Below are 20,485 nucleotides of genomic sequence, written 5' to 3' on the forward strand. Positions count from 1 at the left end.
GTTTATGGTCTAACATCCAATCTTCCACTGCTTCCAGTGTTATTTTTAGGTTGCCTAATGAGGTGGGGTCTTGGGTATCAAAGGGGAGGAGTATGGTTATGTCATTAGCATAGATGAAAGATAATACGTTTAGGGTGTCTAGAGTGGTACCGAGGGAGGATATGAAGAGGTTGAAGAGCATGGGTGACAACGGTGACCCTTGAGGGACTCCACAAGGGTTAGACCAGGGGTCTGATTTAAGGTCGTTTGACTTAACTCTGTATGTTCTAGTTTTAAGAAATCCTTGGAACCAGTTGTAGACTCTTCCTGAGATCCCTATGGTGTCTAGAATCTGTAGTAGTATTGTATGATCTACCAGGTCGAATGCCGCAGAGAGATCAAGTTGAATTAGCAACATCTTTCCTCCATTGCTGAGGTGCTGTCGGGCTGTGTCTAGCAATGTTGCCAATAATGTCTCTGTGCCGTGGTTGGATCTGAATCCCGATTGAGAGGGGTGAAGTAGGTTATGTTCTTCCAGGTAGTTGGTGAGGTATTGTGCCACTAGACCTGTAATTTTAATGTATAGTGGGATAGAGACGATGGGTCTGTAGTTGGAGGGGTATCTATCGGGCCTTTGAGATCTTTCAGTAGAGGGGTGATAACAATCTCACCTAGTTCATGTGGAAATTGACCTTCCGTGAGTATGATTTGGATCCAATGCAAGAGGTTGACTTTGAATTTAGAGGTAGCGTTTGTTAGGAGATATGAGGGACAGTTATTTAGGTCACATGATGCTTTACTGTATTTATTGTATAGACGGTCCATGTCTGTCCATTGGACTAGTGGGAAGTTGGCCCAAGTCCTGTCGGCTGCTATGGCTTCCTCTGTTGTGGGGTTTGTTGCTATCTCATCGAAGTAGAATGGTGAGTTTTTGAAGATGGCTCTGATTGTGGTGATCTTGCTTTTGTAGTGATCAGCTAATTGGGAGGCTGTTGGTGGGTGATTTCCTTGAGTGGCTAGTAGTGGTTTGGTGTCTGTGAGGTTCTTTACCAGTTTGAAGAGAGCTTTTGTGTCTGGGGCTTCATTTCCAACTAATTTGGCGTAGTAGGCTTTCCGTTTTTCCTTAAGTTTGAGTTTGTATTGATTGATTAGGTTTCTCCCTGTTACCTTGGTTTGTTCTTGGTTTTGTTTTGTTTTTTTCCATGCTCTTTCAAGCTGTCTACAGTGCCTTTTTAGATGGAGAAGTTCGGTGTCGAACCATTTATCTGATGGTCTACAGATTCTATTTTTTTGTTTTAATGGGGCTAGCTCGTTCAGTGTTGTTTCGCTTAGTGTAAGCCAGTGGCGAATGAATTCTTTAGGATCTGTGGAGCCAATTGCGGGGTCTATTTTGTCCCAGAATGCGTTTGGTTCGATTTTTTGGCGAGTTTTGAAGGAGGTTTTGTGGAGTTCGTATTTGTTGTTGTTTTGGGCCCAATTGATGTTGAATGTATATTTGTAGTGGTCTGACCAGAGGGAGGGGTGCCAGACGCTGTTAGAGATGTGGATATCTGGGGCGTGGAGGTTTTGGATTGTGTATGCTGTAATATCAAGTTGGTGTCCTTTTTCGTGCGTGGGTTGGGGATTGAGAATTTGGTATGAAAGGGCATTGAGGTTGAGGTATGAGATTAGATCATCGACTTGTTTTGAGGTGTGATCTTCTAGGTGAAGATTGATGTCTCCGAGGAGCAAATTGTGAGTTGAATTTAGAGAGTTCTGAAAGATGAAGTCTTTGATTTCATGTTTGCTGGTGTTCCATTTTCCTGGTGTAATGTAGCAAATAAGGCATGTCAAGGTGAGTGTGTGATCAGATATTTGGCAGGCTAGAAGGTCCAAGTGGGGTGAGGATCGTTTGTCTATGATTTTTAAGTTGAAGTTGTTTTTTACTAGAATAGCTAGTCCTCCCCCTCGCTTTTTGTGTCGGCAGATTAGTTCTAGTTTGTATCCTCTTGGGCAGAATTCAGTTATGCATGGGCCTGAATCGGAAGTTAACCAGGTTTCAGCTAAGAAGAGGCAACCTAATTGTTCTTATACTATCCAGTTCTTGATTAGGTCTGCCTTTGGGCTAATAGATCTTATGTTCATGTATGCACAGGCTATTGTGGAATATTTTATGTGTGGAGCGGAGATAGTCTTTGGGTGGAGGAGGTTTCCTGGGGGAGTCCAAGATTTTTGGGTTGTCATCTTGGGCTTTGGAGGTAGTCTTTTTCCCCAGTTAGGGGGAATGCTTTCGTTGTTGGTCGGTGTGCAGGATAATAGATTTCTGGGGGACAGGTGTTTCCTGGATGGTTGTACTTGTCTGTAGGGTGCTGACAGTGTAGGGATTGGGGATATGTGGTATCCTGCTGTTTTCCAGTTTGTTAGGAGCAGGGAGAGCAGTTGCAGTAAGAGGATGAGCCTGTGTGTGTGGGTTGCCATTGTATTTAAGTAGGTAGCAGTTGTGTGAGAAGAGGTTCCTTACCTCTTGTTCTTGCTAGGCTGGAGCAGTGGCAATGCTCACTTGGTGGCAGTGTGCGGGACGGAGTTCCGAATGAACTGAAATAAATCAAATATTAAGCTCTTCATAAGAGATAGTAGAATATTAGATCCAGTGACGAAGAGACACGTAAAGCTTAGAACTATGAGAAATATTGAGTTCTGAGTGGTGGCGCTGAGGGTCTATAAAATGTTGTTATAGGTCGCTATACTAGCTATAAAAATCAATTCTAGCTAATTAGTGAGTTTGACCACTATGAAACAAAACATGCATCAAAGTTTTTGCAATTTAAAGGAGTGTTCAGATAAAATTGAATCTTTATGTCGTTGTCTGCGTTCTCAGCAAGACTAATTGACGAAAGCAAACTCAGAAAATGAAGCCTTAACCTTGCTAAGCTACAAGGTTGATTATGTGTTGGCTAAAAAAATAGAATTCCTATGAGCATTGGAGCAGTTACTGCCTCTGCTGACGCTAAAACCTACGCTACATGTTAGTAAAGGAGGGAGTTAGTTATTTCAGACCTTAAACAACAATTTCAGAAGCGATTTACTGATTTGGATGCCAATGCTAGGGAAATTAGATTGTTTCAAAATTCGTTTGATTGTAATGTTGCTGAAGTCCCGAGTCAAATTCACATGGAAATTACTGAGCTTCAAGCAAATGAACATTTGTGTTTTCTTCCTTGTATTTATCTTTATCAATTTTTGTACTCTGAACAGTTTCTAAATTTGAAGAAATTTGCTTGTAAATTTATCTCCATTTTTGGGACAACATATCTTTGCAAACAAACTTTTTCCTAAATGAAATATATCAAGTCAAGGATACAGGGCAAATTTATCTGATGAACATTTGAAGTTGCTACTGGTAATCAAAATTTGAACCTGTTTAATAAGATTTTAAAAACACAAAAACAGTTCCATCATTCACATTAATGGTTTTATTATAATTTGTGAAAAAAATATGAGAATTTGCTGGTAGTGTTTGTTGTCATTAATATATGATAATTTAATCTCGCATACTCTGTAATTAGTTTATAAAATTTTCTGCTTTCAATAAAACTCAAATGTTTAGAGTTATTTATCTTTTTTTTTTGTTTACTACAGCCTGCTGAAAATGCTGAAGTATCCAATGTGGCCCTCATGGCGAAAAGTTTGGAGACCCCTGTTCTAGAGGGATAAATGCTGGACTGGGATTTTGGCACTTTCTCTTCAGCCACTGAGCCAGTGTCCCACTTGGTCCAGCAGGAGGGGGAGGGGGAACAAGAAAGAGAGGAAGATTTTGCATCCTAGGCAGGCTGGGTGGGAGGGTATTATGGAAGGAGAGATACCAGATTGTAGGGGAGGGGGCACCTAATCAAAAGTTGGTTCAGGGTGCCAGATCCCTTGAGATGGCCCATTCTTGCTACACCCCTAGTTGACATGGTTGTAAATAAGATATTTTCCTACAATGGCTATAAAATTGAGATATGGCAAAGGGTGAAGCCTGGAGGCAGGACTGGGACATGTACTAAAATCTCTCCCTCAAAAATCGAGTTTCCTTGGCAACTGTCATTATGTGGAAATAAGGTTCAAGAATCAAGCTGCAAGTGATTCATGAAGTGATTTCAATAAGAGTATCTGACAAGCAGTGGCGTACCAAGGGGGGGGTGCGGTTTGCCCCAGGTACACGCTCCAAGGGGGTGCACAGCCAGCCACCCTCCCTATTCTGCTGCTGCTGCTTTCCTTAACCAGCAGCAGCGGCAGTAAACTTTAACTCAGAGGTGTCTGCGGCCCAACTTGTGCTCTCTCCAGCGAATGTTTCGCTTCAGGCCTGCTCCCCTGCAGCAGTGGTTTTTCCGTTTAAAGCTGCAACCATCAGCTCCTTGTGCGATCCACAGCTACGTCGGAAGCGTTCCCTCTGACATCATGACATCAGAGAGAAGGCTTCTGACGCTGCCGCAGATCACACGAGGTGTCGACGCCTGCGGCTTTGAATTGAAAACCAGCTGCAGCAAGGAACCGGCCAGAAATGCTGTTGCTGCACAGGGCAGTGAAGAGAAATGTTGCTGCTGCACAGGGAAGGGACCTAATTGGGGAGAGAGGGAAGGAGGGAGAAGGAAGACAAGGGAGAGGATCCAGAGTTGCGAAGTCCATGGGAAGGAGGGAAAGGAAAGAAGGAAAGGAAATACCAGACCATGGAGGGGGGAGACAGAGATGCCAGGGCATGGGGGGGGGGGGGGAAGGGAAGGAGACAGATGCAAGACCAGGGGAAAGGAAGGAAGAAGGGAGGGAGGAAAGGAAGAAGAGGGGATGCCAGATAATGAAGGGGGAGGGGGAGTTGGAAGGAGAGGAGAGAGATGCCAGACAATGATGTGGCGTGGGAAGGAAGGAAAGGAGAAGAGAGATGCCAAAGCATAGGGGAGAGGGTGAAGCTGAAATGAATCATGTACAAAGGAGAGAAGAAGCACAGGATATTGAAGGGACATAGAAAGAGGGAAGATGCCATATGGAAGAGAGTCGACAGTGGATGGAAGGGGCAAAGAGATTGAGGGCAGAAGCTGGGTGGAAGGGGCAAAGCGGGTGGTGCAGATGTTGCATGGAAGGAAGAGAGGACAAATGCTGTATTAGAAAGAAAAGAGTGAAGAAAAGATTAAAGCAGAAATGACAAAAGGTATAAAGATTTTTTTGTTGCTATACTTTCTTATTTCTCATTTATTTTATTTCTATTGTTAATTTGTAAAGTGGTGATTGTTATGTATCAGTTTTTTCAAATTTACATCTACTGGCTTTATATTTTGCACAGTATTAGGGGGACATGTGTCATTATTTCTGTGGTGTTGCATTGTATGTAGTCTGAATTCTTGGCTGTTCAGTTTAACTTTTGTCTTCATGTTTCTATTTTTAGTTTGTGATTATTCCATATTGGAGGAGGGTGTATCTCTGTTCTGTGTGTATGAAAAGAATATGGTTTTCTGTTGGTATTGACTGTACAGGATCAATTGACAGTGCAGGATCTAGCTTGTTTAGTTTTACAATGTATGTGTTGGTGCTCACTGCAGTGTTTAAGATGCTGCCTTTTCCTAGGTACACTCATATAGATGAGGGGGGTGTCAAAAAATGATGTGTCCCGGGTACGCCACTGCTGACAAGCTTTGGAGAGTTATCCTAGGTCTGACCTGATGAAAAGAAAATCCTTTTAAACCAACTTAATGTATCACCTGCAGATTGATTGTCGAACCTTATTTCCTTTTCAAATTTAAAATGTTTAAAAATTCACCAACGTAAATGAATTTGTATTCTACCCTCTAGAAATAATTACCCGAAGCATAATTTAAAAAATTTTACAAATCACAAGCAAGGAAGCTGTTAGCCCCTCCCCTTTCAGAAGAAACTCGCTTCAGCTCAGCTCAAGTAACGCTCTTCACACGCACGGTTTATTGGTACATGACGTCACGCCCCCAATGACGAGACCATCATGCTAGTCCCACAATGCAATGGGAAGACAGCTCCAGTAACGCCGGAGGGGGGTGGGGAGCGTGGAAATTTCCGCCTCCTCGGTGTGCTATAACTAGGTGGAAGCATCTCTTTTTCTCCCAGTCTCTTGGAGATGCGATTTTGGATTGTGGGAAGAAGTGTATGAGTAACGTGTACCTCTATATATTACGTTGATGTTTTGGAAAGTCCATATCTATAAGGAAGCGTAATACAAAGCAAAAGCGATTGTTGGAGAGCAAAGGACAGATCACCGTTAAACGTTGGCGCAGCAGTGTTATCAAGTAATATGGCCAATTACATCCATGTCCCGCCCGGCTCCCCTACTGTGCCCAGGCAGAACGTGACTGTGGAAGAGCAGGATTGCCGCGCAGGAGCGATGAGATTGCTCCAGGACCTGCGACCCCACTGGAAACCTGAAACAATAACCACGCAGGTATTGATTTGCCATTTTCCATTCACCCACGGATATTTAGCTTTGGGCATTTTCTAGTCGGGCACTTTTTGCCTTAATTCCCTATAGCTGGTGGTGTGGGAGGGGCCGGCTCTCTGCCTCGGAATCGGCTTTGAGAAAAAAAAAAAAGGTTTGGGTTGTGTGGTGTCTTATCAGTGCCTTTCTCGGCTGCTATTAGCGGGGCTGAGGGCTTAGTTGGGTAGAAAGGGACGACGAGCTGGTGCGGCGGCGCCACAAGCGTCAGAAAGCAGGAAAATAGGCGTGTCACACCCGGCTTCAGGCTGCTGACTGCGCCTTCCCTTCCTAGTCTGCGCGAGCGGAGCGAAGGGCTGAACTTCATGTGTTTCGTTTTACACGCTGTTTGGAAGCTGACGTTTCTCAATTCAGACGTGGTGTCTGTTATTTCGTTCTCGACTTTAGGGGCTCGAAATGTTCCGAATAGGTTCCGAGCTTTTCGTTTTCCTTAGTTTCCTTTGCTGTACATTGGTTAATCAAAATTTCGACTACTTTTCACTGGATTTGAAAATCTAAAATCGCCATTTTTATTCGTTTCTTGTACTGTATACCTTTTAAACTTGGGGCCTGGTTGGTAAAGGAAAGACTCACCCCCCCTCCTCAAATAGACAATAGCAGGCAAACTTGTATAAATCAGGCTTTTAGAAGAGAGGGTACTAAACATTGGATATAATAATCATAGTAACTTGGTTAGCCAGTATTATGAGGGAAGACTGTTATATGTTATGTATGCTAAATGTTTGTATTTAGGTGTGGTGTGTTTGTCTATACAAGAGTGTTATCCTGTTTTGTTTTTACACATAGTTCTATATTTGTGTACTGCTGTTTGCATTAAATAGTAACTTTGTGGCTGTAAAACTTCATAAAGGCAATAAACGAGTCCCAATCCCTTTCTTGAGGACAAGCAGGCTCTATGTTTTCACATGTGGGTGGTGATATGGAATCCTGGCATGGACAGACAAAGTGTACTTGTCACTTCAAATCTTTAAGAGCACCCATATTGTACTGGTGCCTTCCTACCCAATGTTGACTTGCGGGACCATCAGTTCTGCATGGATCCTGGAAGTGATTTGGGACGGTTATGCTCTGGAGTTTTCCTGACCTTTACCAGATCATTTCTTCTTTCCTTGTCAGGAAACTTGGAAGAAGAGGGCTTTTTGCCAGACACTGCTCAGGTCGCTGGACTTCAAAGCAGTAGTCTCGGTGCCTTCTCAGGAGATGCGTGCCGGCAGGTACTCCATTTACTTCGTGGTACCCAAGAAAGAGGGGTCTTTTCAGCCCATTTTCGATCTCAAAGGTGTCGGCTCTCCAAATTCCCTCTTTTTGTATGGAAATCCTGAAATCTGTAATTTTGGCGGTCCAGCCTGGGGAATTTCTGACTTCTCTTGACCTGACGGAGGCCTATCTGCATGTTCGATTCGGTCCTCCCATCAACGATTTCGCTTTGCGATCTCAAGAGAGCATTATCAGTTTTGTGTGCTTCCCTTTGGTCTGGCAATGGCGCTGCGAACCTTCAAGATTATGGTGGTGGTGGCCTTGCACAAGGAGGGCATTCTGGTACACCCCTATCTGGATGACTGGTTGATTCATACAAAGTCATTTCAGAAGAGCTCCTGGGTTACGTCTCGGGATGCGGAGTTTCTGCAGTCTCTAGGTTGAGTGGTCAACCTGTCCAAGAGCCATTTCGATTCTGTCTCGGCGCTTGGAGTATCTCGGTGTTCTGTTTGACACCAGTTTAGGGAGAGTGTTCCTTTCAGAAGCCAAGGTTTGCAACTTGCAGTCACAGATTCGCTTCCCTAATGGTTTGTCGCTGCCCTCTGATGGAGGACTTTCTGTAGGTCTTGGGGTTCTATGGCGGCCTCCCTGGAAGTGGTCAGGTGGGCAAGGGCTCACATACGTCTTCTTCAGTATGCACTTTTTCGGCGGTGGTCACCACAGAGTCACAATCAACTCTCCCGTTCCTCTTTGGGGGTTAGTTTGTCGCAGTCTGGGCTGGTGGCTATAGTCTTCTAATCTGATTCAGGGAGTGAACCTAGATCAGCCCCAGTGACAGTGCTTCTCATGGATACCAGTCACCTCAGTTGGAGGCCTCAATGTCTCGGTTGCTCGACTCAGGGCTGCTGGTTGCCAGTGGAGCCCTCCTAGTCAATTAATGTTCTGGAGACCAGAGCCATTCGGCTAGCATTGGTGGAATTCCAGCCCTTGCAGGAAGGCAAGTCAGTTTGAGTTCTCTCAGACAATGCCACAGCAGTGGCCTATGTCAGTCTTCAAGGGGGCACCAAGAGTCATCTAGTGGCGCTGGAGATCTCCTTCCTTCAAGGAATGGGCAGAGGCTCATCTTCTGGACATCTCGGCCTCCCACACTGTTGAAGTGGACAATGTCCAGGCAGACTTTCTCAGCCGTCATGCGCTGAATCCCGGCATGAGGTGATTCGGGCAGGAGGTCTTAGAGTTGATTGTTCAATCCTGGGGTTAGCTGATCATGGACCTCATCGCCATGAGTGTCAACGCCAAAGCACCAAAGTTCTTCAGTTGGCGCAGAGATTGCCAGGCCGAAGGGCTGGACACTGGTTCAGACTTGGCCTACGACAGGCCTGCTATAGTGGGAAGAGTTCTTCGGATTGCCTGGCACGCAGGCAGCGTGATCCTGGTGGCTCCGGATTAGCCCAGGGGCCCGTGGTACGCAAATCTGGTTTGTCTGCTAGTGGCAGATCTTCTCTCGTTGCCCCTATCATCTGATCTTCAGTCTCAGGGTCCCATTCAAATGTTTGATCCGGGTCCCTTCTGTCTTACAGCTTGGCTCTTGAAAGGGCTTTCCTGAGGAAGAAGAGATATTCGGATAAAGTGATCTCCACTCTATTAGGGTCTCTGTGATAGGCCAAATCTTTCAAAGGATCGTAAGTGATCAGGGGGAGGTCATTCTGGTTGCTCCAGACTGGCCATGCATACCGTGGTATGTGGATTTGGTGCATCTTCATATGAGTCCTGGTGCATCTAGACCTTCTTTCCTAGGGTCCAATATTCATAGAGGATCCGGATCGCTTTGTTCTTATGGCTTGACTCTTGAACATGGAGCATTAGTGCATAAGGAGTACTTGAAAGTGGTTGTTACCACTCTTCTCAAGTCTAAGAAGCCGACCACGGTTTTGGCCTATGCTAAGGCATGGCAGACTTTTCAGCAGTGGTGTGCCCAGGAAAAAGGTGGAGCTGTTTTCAGCTCCAGTTTCTGTGATGTTTGCTTGCTTCTTAGCTGGTCCTGACAAGAGACTTACGGTGGCTTCCCTTCGGGTCCAAGTTGCCAGTCTGTCTCGTTTTAGGGCTCGAGACTGAAGAAATACGCTGGTGTTTCATCCAGACATTTCCAGATTTTTGAAGGGTGCACTATGCATCAGACCACTGGTCAAAGGCCTCGTTCCTTTTGTGGAATCTTAATGTGGTTCTGTGGTACCTCGGCCAAGCTCTGAGCTGCTTGCTGAAGGATAGTTGATGGACTTGACGCTCAGGATAGTTTTTTTGATGGCTGTGAAGGCAAGACGGATCTCGGAATTTAAGGCTCGCTCTTGTAGGGAGCCTTTCCTTAAGATCTCTGATGCTGGAGTCTTTATGTACCATTCCTTCCTTCTTGCCGAAAGTGGTTTGGGCATTTCATGTAAATCAGGCAGTTCGATTGCCAGCATTCTAGTCCACAGGTTCCAGGAAACAACAGTTTTTAAAGAAGTTGGATGTTCTCCAATAACAAGTTTAAAGCTCTCTGACTATCTTTTTGAGCTGACTAGTCCAACTAAGCAAGGTATGCCAGCTTCTAAGGCCATGATTTCCAGGTTTCAAGTTTATTAAGTATTTGATTAATTGCTCCAAAGGGCCATTTTGTTAGCATACATTGTGGGATACAATCCCCTTTTCCATGAAGGCGCATTTGACCAGAAGTGTAGCTTCGTCATGGGCTGAAGCTAGGGCAGTCTCTCCAGTGGAGATTTGTAGGGCGGCGGATCAGCCCACTTTGCATACATTTGCTAAGTTTTACAAATTGGATGTGGCAGCAAGGGAGGACTCTGCCTTTGGCTCCTCAGTGCTACGTGCAGGAGCTGTCATGCTGCCCTAGATTTCTAGGACTGCTTTTGTACGTCCCACTTGTCCAGAATGACACAACTATTACACTGGAAAAAGATTATGTGCTTACCTTGCTAATATATTTTCCAGTAGATAAGTGTTTCATTCTGGACACCCTCCCTGTCATTTCGTTTCTGCGCCTGTCTACTGTCTCATTAGGAGCGTTCTTCTCCAGTTCTGTTCTTGGAGGCTAGTTAGCCCTGTGGGTCATGAAGAGTAGTCTATTACTAGTATACTTTGGGTTACTATTTGAGCTCCTTTAATGCTTCTGCTGGCATGTTTGTTGCTCTGTTTGAATGCTCATAGTTCTATTACTTTGAGCAGAACAGACTTGTTAGTTGGGGAAGTTTTCCCATATCTCTAGTTCAGTGTTTTTCAACCGCTGTTCCGCGGCACACTAGTGTGCCGCGAGATGTTGCCTGGTGTGCCGTACGGTGAAGACACTGATTAGGCCTCAGGCCGGGTCCCGCACACGCTCCCATGAGACTCCCCCGGTCCCCGCTGCTGTTCAGTTTCGATCTTCTGCTCTGACGCAACCGGAAACAGGAAGTTGCAGCAGAGCAGAAGATTGAACACTGAGCAGCCGCGCGTGCATGTCGCCGAAAAACAAAACCTACAAACTAAGGTGAGGCGAAGGGAGAGAGCTGGCTAAACAGTAGGATCGATTGGGCAGGCGAGTGGTGGCTGCAGGGACCGTGCGATCGCTCGTGTTCCCGGCTCAAATTGGAAGGAGGGAGTGAAAGGGAAAAGGATTCTGGCCCAAGGGGATGAAGACGGAAAGAAAAACCCACAGCAGGAAAGAAAGGGAAGGACAGGCAGGTGAGCCAGATGCTAGAAGCAGGGGGGGGGGAAGAAAGAGGGAAAACAGCTAGATGGGGTTGAAAAGAAGAGACACACTGGTATGGAAGAGGAAGATAGGGGAAATCTGGACACAGGAAGGTAACAGAAAGAGGGGAAATTATGTGCATGGGGCATAGGGACAGAGACATAAAGGGGACATGCCATGGGGATGGTATATGGACACAGGGGGGGGGGGCAATGACAGATACATAGGGGAGATATTAGAAATTGAGAAAATAGGAGCACAGAAGCGAGATGGTTTGTGGAGATGGGACAGGGACCGAGCTCACAGGCTCCAGTGGCTTGCACAAATTACATTGTAACGTGCCATGAAAATAAGAGGGAGGAAGTTAGATAGATAAGCCACGTGAGAGGAGCTGAAGGGTAGTAGAAAGGAACAGATGGTAAAGGAGGGAGGGAAGGGTGGTGGTGGAAAGGAATAGGACAGACATTGAAGGAGGGTGGAGAGGAACAGACCCCGAAGGGAAATGTGGAAGACAGAGTGGGAAGAAGACAGATGCCAGACTATGGGGGAGCGGAGGGAAGAAGATGGGTGCTAGACCAATTGGGGGGGGGGGGGTGAAGGGAGAGGCACAGTAACAGCAAATGGAAGACGTAGAGAGAAGACACACAGTGGATGGAAGGAATTGAATGAGAAGATGTGGAAAGCAGAAACCAGACAACAAAGGTAGAAAAAAAAATTATATTTATTTATTTATTTTTTGCTTTAGGATAAAATAGTATATTAGTTGTGTTGATAAAAATTTATAAACAAAGCCCTGCCAGCTGAACATCTCTTTCTCTAGTTCAGCAGCAGGAACGTTGATTTATAAGAAAGGAATAAGCTAAATATTACAGTACTAAGGCTTATATGGATGCAGTGGGGACGGTGACAGGGCGGTGAATGGGATGGCAGTGGCGGTGACGGGGCAGTGAAAGGGATGGCGGTGACGGTGACGGGGCGGTGAAGGGAACGGCTGTTGACGAAGAGCTACGTGTGTGTCTTTCTTCGATTCCAGCCAGAATATCAGCTTTGTGTTCAGCCAAACAGGCCCAGGTTTCGCACTGAATAAAGTATTTTATAATTTTTCACTATTCTGTTTACTTAATATTTCATAATAAAGTAATTATAAAATACTTTCTTTGTGTTTATTTGATTCCTATTCAAGAGAATTACTTTATATATAGTCAATATAGGCACAGAGTTAAATTTTTTAACATTTTCTAATGGTGGTGTGCCTCGTGATTTTTTTCATGAAACAAGTGTGCCTTTGCCCAAAAAAGGTTGAAAAACACTGCTCTAGTTCACCTAACTTGGATAGAGCTCTTGCTTGCTTGGGGCCTCACTGTAGGTGGCAGTAGAGCTCTCAGTGAAGTTGGAAGGATACAGAAAAAAATCCAGAATGGATTTCTTCTGCAAAGTCTCGCTGCTATGGGGAGATTGTACCAACTTGTTCAGAATGACACATCTATCTATTGAAAAAAATATTAGCAAGATAACCTAATCTCTTTATACTTTCGGAACACCTGTATTCCTACCATTTTTCAAATGACCTACTACAAACAAGAAAATACATAGTGCATTCCACTTTGATGCCTTTGACATTGTTTCTCACACATCAGCAGTGTCGATTTCCATGTGTAAGCAAGCATGGCTCAGAATCTCTGATATTGATGCCAATATACAAGATCGCCTTTCAAATATTCCCTGCGTAGGAGATGATTTATTTGGAGATCGTATGCTATGTTAAAACGATATTTCTATTCTGCCTTTACCTTTTTAGTTCAAGGATGGATTACAGAATCAAGAGACCGGTTTAGTAGGCCCAAGAATTGCATTGTTTACGATACTAATTTTCATGAGAGGTTGTGAGATTTGTTAAACATTAAGGTTTATGGGCTAATTTTGGGCTAATGTGGTGTTAGTCCATGGTAGTTCCAAGATTTAAAATGGCTAGTTTATAGGTAGTTTGGTTTGGTGTGTGGGTTTTTAAAAAAAAATTTCATAGCAAGGTTTGTATAGAGCAGGTGTGTCAAAGTCCCTCCTTGAGGGCCACAATCCAGTCGGGTTTTCAGGATTTCCCCAATGAATATGCATGAGATCTATTAGCATACAAAGAAAGCAGTGCATGCAAATAGATTTCATGCATATTTATTGTGGAAATCCAGAAAACCCAACTGGAATGTGGCCCTTGAGGAGGGACTTTGACACTCCTGGTATAGAGGAAGCAACATAAGATCAAGAAACATGAGGATTATATGACACCTTATCTTCCTCCAAATCAACCCAGTCAACTGCCAAGAAAATATTCCAATACTTGGCGTTCCATTTATTCCAAGCATATATATAGCCAACCTTCCTCATCCTCTAGCTTTTACTAAGAGGCATCCCAGGCAGCAAAGAATGGAAAAGTCTGTGACAGCCTCAGTCCAAGCAATAACAGGTTTTGGACTCCATACTAAAGAGCATTGTCAACATTTTCTTAATCCTTACCTCAGACCTTTCCCATAGGAGGTCGACTCGCTCACTGTTTTCATTGATGGTCCCTGATGACATCAGATCACAGGGTCCTCCAAGTGGTGAGTTGGGGCTGTGCCCTTCGTTTACAGAAAATGCCTCCAAATCATCAAAACTCCCATCAGAAAACCCTCCTCTAGCTTAGTGCCATAGAAGAAGTATCTCTGCAGGAGAGGGGCCAAGGGTTTTACTCAAAATATTTCATCATACCAAAGAAGTTCAGAGGAGTGCACCCAATTCTAGACCTTTGTGCATCTTGAACTAATTGCAGTGGCCAACAGACTCTGCCTTCCAGACTTGATCACTCTTGCAGAACAGTATGCTGTATAGGAGCTGACCAAGTCTGCAGTGAATGAAGAAGACAGATGGTGAAGTGCTGACATATTTGGAGTTGGCCAAGTTTCATATTTAAAAAAAAACATTTTTAAGACACAGTAAATTGTCAGTGCATTTGTGTGAGTAAGTAGGGAGTTAGACAGTAGTACAGGTATTAAGACAGTTGTTTTTTATGGTATGGGTTATGGAATATTTTTAATAATTTTGTATGTTTTGTAAACCACCCAGGTTTTTAGGCAGTGTATACTGTGACAGGGCTGGAAATCACTTAACACTGGCATTAGAGAAATAAATGAAAATAGTTTGTGACAAAATAATCTTTTTATTAGCAGTTATTGCATGGTTCCACTTGTATTAAGCCACATAGGCAACTGGCTAAGCCTGCTTTGATGTAGGCTGTCTCAGCCCTACAATCCAAAACAAAAGAAGGAAAAACCACAATAGTCCAAAACTGGCTTCTAGCCACTCAAAGTCCAGCTGCTCCCTTTGTCTCAGTCCATGCAGCTTTTGGGGTTCAAAATCTCTAAGTCTAGGAATCCCTGGGCACCCGGGTAGGCCCTAGTGGTCTCCCTGCACTGGCTTCACTCATTCTCTCTCTCCAAATACAGTAGTTATAGCATCTAACTCCATGCATAAGGTATTCCCCAAGGAAATGAGAAACCTAAATCCACCCTATTAAAGTTATTAAAGTAACAGAAGGGGTATATCCCGCTTGACTTACTGATATTATACTTACACCAGTACCAAAAGCAGTGGCCAGTATACCTTTGCGAGGAATAGCTGACTAGGAAAATTTGTCTTTAAAAAATATATATATATTTATTGAATTTTTCAATATCCATCAAGCAAAATATCAATCTTCAACTTGATATAGAAAACAGGGATTACTCAAGGTAATATCAATAGAATATAATTTCACAACATAATAAAAAAAGAAATATCCCTTAGTTCCCAAGATTCAGGAGAGAGTAAAAAAATAATCAGTGAGGGATAATAATACCATGCATACAAAATTCCAAAGGTATATGGAGTCAGCCTTTACATTTAAGTCCGAAATTCAGTGATTCTTTGTCACTATCAGCCTGAATTAGATATTTAACATCAAGAAAAAACTGAAGGTGTTTTGAGTCAAAAACCACATACCCTGTATTTCACATTTTTAATTCTCACTGGAAATCGAGGAAAAAATTAATTCTCACTGGAAATCGAGGAAAAAAGTGCCACTGTTTTGTAATACTCTGCTCTGGAGAGAAAGGAACTGCTTACGCCTTTCCTGTGTCTCCCTGGAAACATCCGGAGAACATCATACCTGTTGACCATAAAACATTTTAGCTGGTAGACAGAAATAGATTCTTCAGACTAATGGGGCCCACAAGTACAAGGGGGCACTCGGAGAAGCTGAAAGGGGACAGGTTTAGAACCAATGCTAGGAAGTTCTTTTTCACTCAGAGGGTAGTGGACACATGGAACACACTGCCGGAGGCTGTGATAGGACAGAGTACACTCCAGGGTTTTAAAGAAGGATTAGATAAATTCCTGAAAGATAGGGGGATTGAGAGATACAGATAGAGGTAGAGATGGGATATAGAGAGAGTTTAGATAGAGACCAAGGGGATTTAAGGGTTCAGACAATGATCATCGTACAGGTCATGGGCCTGATGGGCCACCGCAGGTGCGGACTGCTGGGCGCGATGGACCTCTGGTCTGACTCAGCAGAGGCAACTTCTTATGTTCTATTGATAATGATGGCCTTTATCCCTCCCTGGTTCCTATCTTCAGGTTACATAAACTGTTAGGGCTCCTTTAAGGTTTTTTTTTTTTAGGCACAGAGACTTGCCTTAGCCATCCCCCAACATACTTTCAAAGCAGAAAGGGATTCTGGCTGGCTTATAACTAGTTTCTCAGCCCCACAGTCATTCAAGAAACATTCTTAAGCACTATAATTTCTCACACATTTTGACCATCATGAATTGTTTGAAACTTTACAATAACTTCCCCACAGACTTTCATTCACTCATCCAGTTCTCATCCACACTTACAGTTTCAGGGTCCCAATCCATCTCAGGGTTGCTGAATGTATCGGAATAATCCTGCCCTGCTTCTATGGACAACTCCTCCCTTTCTGAGCAGATGGATCCCCCTTTGCATAAAGCAGATTCAAAATAATTCTGTCCAAGCTGTTTGCCTAACCCCCTCTATTCTTTGTTTTAGAGCAGGATTCCTAAGAGCTCTGGTGCAGCCTTTAATGGTGTGCTTGCGAGGTGCAGGGACTGGAGCATAGTTCCTTGTTGTCCATTGTCTGCCTTCCCTGAGGCATTCTCTGCTGTGGGTTCCTGATTGCCTCCTGCTGAGATCAGCTAAATTCAAATTATCCTGTTGGGGCGTCAGGCCTACTCTGTCTCCTGGGGACACTCTGGAGCTTCTCCCTCTCCTTTCTTTAACCCTTGCTGTCTCTTTCTGCCTGCAAAGGGCTTTTGCCTGAGTGTTGGTGTTAGCTTTTGGAAAGGAATTATAGGGAAGTGGATAGAAACTCCTGCCTTTCTCTACAGTGTCCCCCTTTATGTAACATAGAAACATAATGTGCAGGTTTCTCTCCTTGGGCACAGGCATGTTTTCTTTTCTGGTTTGGTTTAAACCAGTGACAGGGACTTCCCTGCTACAATACATTTTTAAATAAATACTGAAGGAGAAATGTTATATGGTCTCTCTGGGAAACCTTGTTACTATTGCTAGAGAAAAATGATTGGCTCTGCTCTCTAGACCTCAAGGAAGCCTACACACTTATTTCAATCTTCCAGCCCACAGGAAATATCTCCACTTTTGAGTGAGTTCATGTCACTTACAGTCAGAATGCTGCTGCTTGGGTTGGCATCAGCACCCAGAGTATTTACAAAGGCCCGGATTCTCTAAACGGTGCCTTTTATTTTTAGGTGCCCAAGCTCAGTAAAAACACAGTTTAAATGACTTTTTAAATTAAATTTCAAGGTTCCTACCGGTGCCGGAATTGTGCCTCCTTAAGCACTTTAAAGCTGCCTAACATCACTGTGGGTGTGGCTAACACCAGAAGTGGTGTTAGGTGGCCTAAAGCGTCTTTGGAGGTGCTTTTCACATCAAAGGTAGGTCCTGGAAAACCCTGGCCTACATTTCCGGTGCCTACTTTCCTGGAAGTGCGATTCTGTAACTGGTGCATTGCATAATTAACATGCAGTCAGCAGCTGCTTTTAAGGTGGCCACCGACAACGGCGCAAGTTAGAGAATCCGGGCCAAAATGCTTAGATTAAAAAATTTTTTTTTAAAAAAAGCTCCCCCTATTATGGGCTCCTTTTACAAAGGTGCGCTAGAATTTTTAGCGCATGACCCGGATTAGTGCGCGCACGCTACCTGAAAAACTACCATCTGCTCAAGAGGAGGCGGTAGCGGCTTGCGCGTGCTGCATTTTAGCGCGCGCTATTCCGCGCGTTAAGACCCAATGCACCTTTGTAAAAGGAGCCCTATGTCTTGAATTTGTCCAAAATTTGAATGCAGAACTAGCACAGTATAAAAAAAAATAGTTTTCCCAAAATATCAGATCCTTAGTTGCAATAATAAGTCATTGATCTAGACCTCTTGTTTTGCTGGGTGCTGGTAGCATCATGCATAGCAGTGAATAAAATGTCATTTTTAGTTGCTCATAAAGCTGACAATAATAATTGATGAAATATACTATTTTTTGGCAGTCCAGCATAACTTTTTATGGTAGTTTCAGTGATGCTAGTATGAGCATCATGGATGAAAAGCCCACTTAAAGTTTACTCAAAGTGTGCCTTATAAAACTTGTCGCAGTTTATCATGACAGTTTATCAGCTACTATAGCTCCAGAGCAAAAGTAGATACAGACTTCAGATTTTTATCCTTGTACTGGACACTACACTGTCAAATTTGCAGCAGTTCAGTATGAATAACTGTATCAGAACATTCCTTCAAATTTTGCACTATTGACACAAGGGATGAAAATTGTCAATTTTCAGGGTCAATTATAAAATAAAAAGTCTGCCTGAATCTTTTTCTAACTAGTACCATCTGAAAGAGGAAATATTACTCTACAAGATTTATATTTATTTGTTTTGTAATTGCAACCCTTATTGAAATAAATTTGCTTAAAAATATGGATTATTTTGTGTGCAAGGCCCATGATATACACATATCATAAGGCTAGAAAATGTATTTGAAATAGGTGTTGGGTTGATCCATGGTGGCTTTGCCACTACTTATTTCCAAATGAGCAAACCAGTATCCCCATTGCCATAGGGGCCATGCCCAGTAGCCATGCAACAACAACCATGGGTGGATTTCTTTTCCACAGATTCCCAAGCCTGTTTGTGTGTGTGTGTGTGGAGGGAGGGGGGGGGGGGGGGGCTCCCGCAGATTTACAAGCTTGCATTATCCGGACTACTTGAACTTTCACATGAGGCTTCACTAATCTGCAGCTGATTGATTTCAGGAAAACTATACTGCTGACCAGATAATGTCACTTGTGGAGCTGGAGTAACTGCATTGATATGTTGCTCTGGAGCCCAGCAGATATCACTTCTTGAAGGCCAGAGAAAGGAACTTGCTGGGCCATGCAGATGGATAAAGCTTATTAGGCATCTCACTGTTTAGTGGAGGTTTCACATATGTTTCTAATCCACCATTCTGTCATAAATACAAACAATATATTGACCTGGCTGAAGGTCTAATCTAATCTTCCATTTGTGAGTCGCACATACCTATACAGGCTCAAGGTGACAGATCAAAGAGGAAGGGGAAAGTAATAGGGGAAGGGTGGCATGGAGAAGCAAGAGGAGGGACCTAGAAGTAGGGAGTGCTATACAGAAACTAAGACAGTTAATTGTCAGAGGTGAGTCTTCAGGCTTTTTCTGAATCTAGTGTAGTTTGTCTCTTTCCTGATAGTATCTGGTAGGTCATTCCAGATTCTACCACACCCAGATAGGTTAGCATAGAGTGGAAAATTAGTTTGTAGTGGAGGTATTTTGTGGATGGTAGGTTTAGTTGGACTCTGTTAAGGATTCTTTTTGATGTCGACCAAACATTAGAGAATAATTGGATGAGAGGAGCTGCTGAGCTTCCATATAGGATCTGGTGTAGGATACATGATGATTTGAAGATTATTCAGGATGATATTGGGAGCCAATGTAGTTGCCTGATGAAGGTTGTGATTGAATCAAATTGATTTAATTTGTAGATTAGTCTAACGGCTGTGTTCTGGAGGAGTTGCAGTTTGTGGATAAGAGTAGTATTGATTCCAAGGTAGGTGGAGTTGCAATAGTTCAGTTGAGATAGGACCATCATCTGAACGATTAGGTCTTCTACTAGCATTCCTTTTTCACATTATCACTAATCTTTGCTAAAAATGATGTTGCATCATTTAAAACCCTGTTGACCTGAACTATCATTTCATTGATTGGCAAAAAATGATTATTTTTCTCTTGTTCTGCTAAGAGTGTGGCCATGATGGAATCTTTCCTCTTGCAACATTCTTTCTTGTTCAATTTGCTTTTTGCTGATGAAAACAAATTTAACTCCATGAATGCTTTCATTGCAAAAAAAAGATCTTTAAGGTGTGAGAATTTGGCATTCAAATGGACGCTGCAAGCTTGCTTATCAATTCTGAGTGTAAAAACTATTTTTAATACCTAGAAAATACAAATGGTATACATAGCAACCAACTGATAAATCTAGTGCTGCCTTTACTGGAGAATGAACAGCAAATGAATCACAAAATGTACCAATCACTAAATTCACCACCAGAAAAACACATATTACAATACTGTAGAAAAGGCATGTCCAACTTTGAGCAGATCTTTTTTCTGGCCAAAAGTTCCGGTGATCTACAGCCTCACCTCCTATGGTGTGCCCAACCAGTATCTGGCTACCCCTTCCTAAAAAAAAAGTCCAGAATGGCGATAGGAGCCACAATTGTTCACTGGCCTTGCATTGAAGTACACTGGTTTATTAGAGCCTAGACCGGGGTAAGGAACTCTGGTCCTCGAGAGCCGTATTCCAGTCGGGTTTTCAGGATTTCTCCAATGAATATGCATTGAAAGCAGTGCATGCAAATAGATCTCATGCATATTCATTGGGGGAATCCTGAAAACCCAACTGGAATACGGCTCTCGAGGAACGGAGTTCCCTACCCCTGGCCTAGACAGACAACTCATTATCCCTGTTATATGATGGTTGGTTCAAATCTCACTATAACCAACTCC

At 43.4% G+C, this 20,485-nt stretch overlaps 1 protein-coding gene across 3 annotated transcripts in view; it reads left to right on the plus strand.

Annotated features, from left to right (window-relative positions):
• Positions 1-5,925: 5,925 nt before the first annotated feature.
• ETNK1 (ethanolamine kinase 1) overlaps positions 5,926-20,485 on the plus strand; it is a 144,959-nt gene continuing 130,399 nt past the window's right edge. The window contains exon 1 of one of the 3 annotated variants that reach the window (XM_033951574.1): positions 5,926-6,400. In XM_033951574.1, coding sequence (XP_033807465.1) covers positions 6,254-6,400 — 147 coding nt within the window. In that variant the 5' untranslated portion in view covers positions 5,926-6,253. The remainder of the gene's footprint in view (positions 6,401-20,485) is intronic. The other 2 variants (XM_033951576.1, XM_033951575.1) reach the window with 2 other exon arrangements.

The sequence above is a fragment of the Geotrypetes seraphini genome, chromosome 7, assembly GCF_902459505.1.
Source record: "Geotrypetes seraphini chromosome 7, aGeoSer1.1, whole genome shotgun sequence".
In the NCBI taxonomy this organism is placed as follows: Eukaryota; Metazoa; Chordata; class Amphibia; order Gymnophiona; family Dermophiidae; genus Geotrypetes; species Geotrypetes seraphini.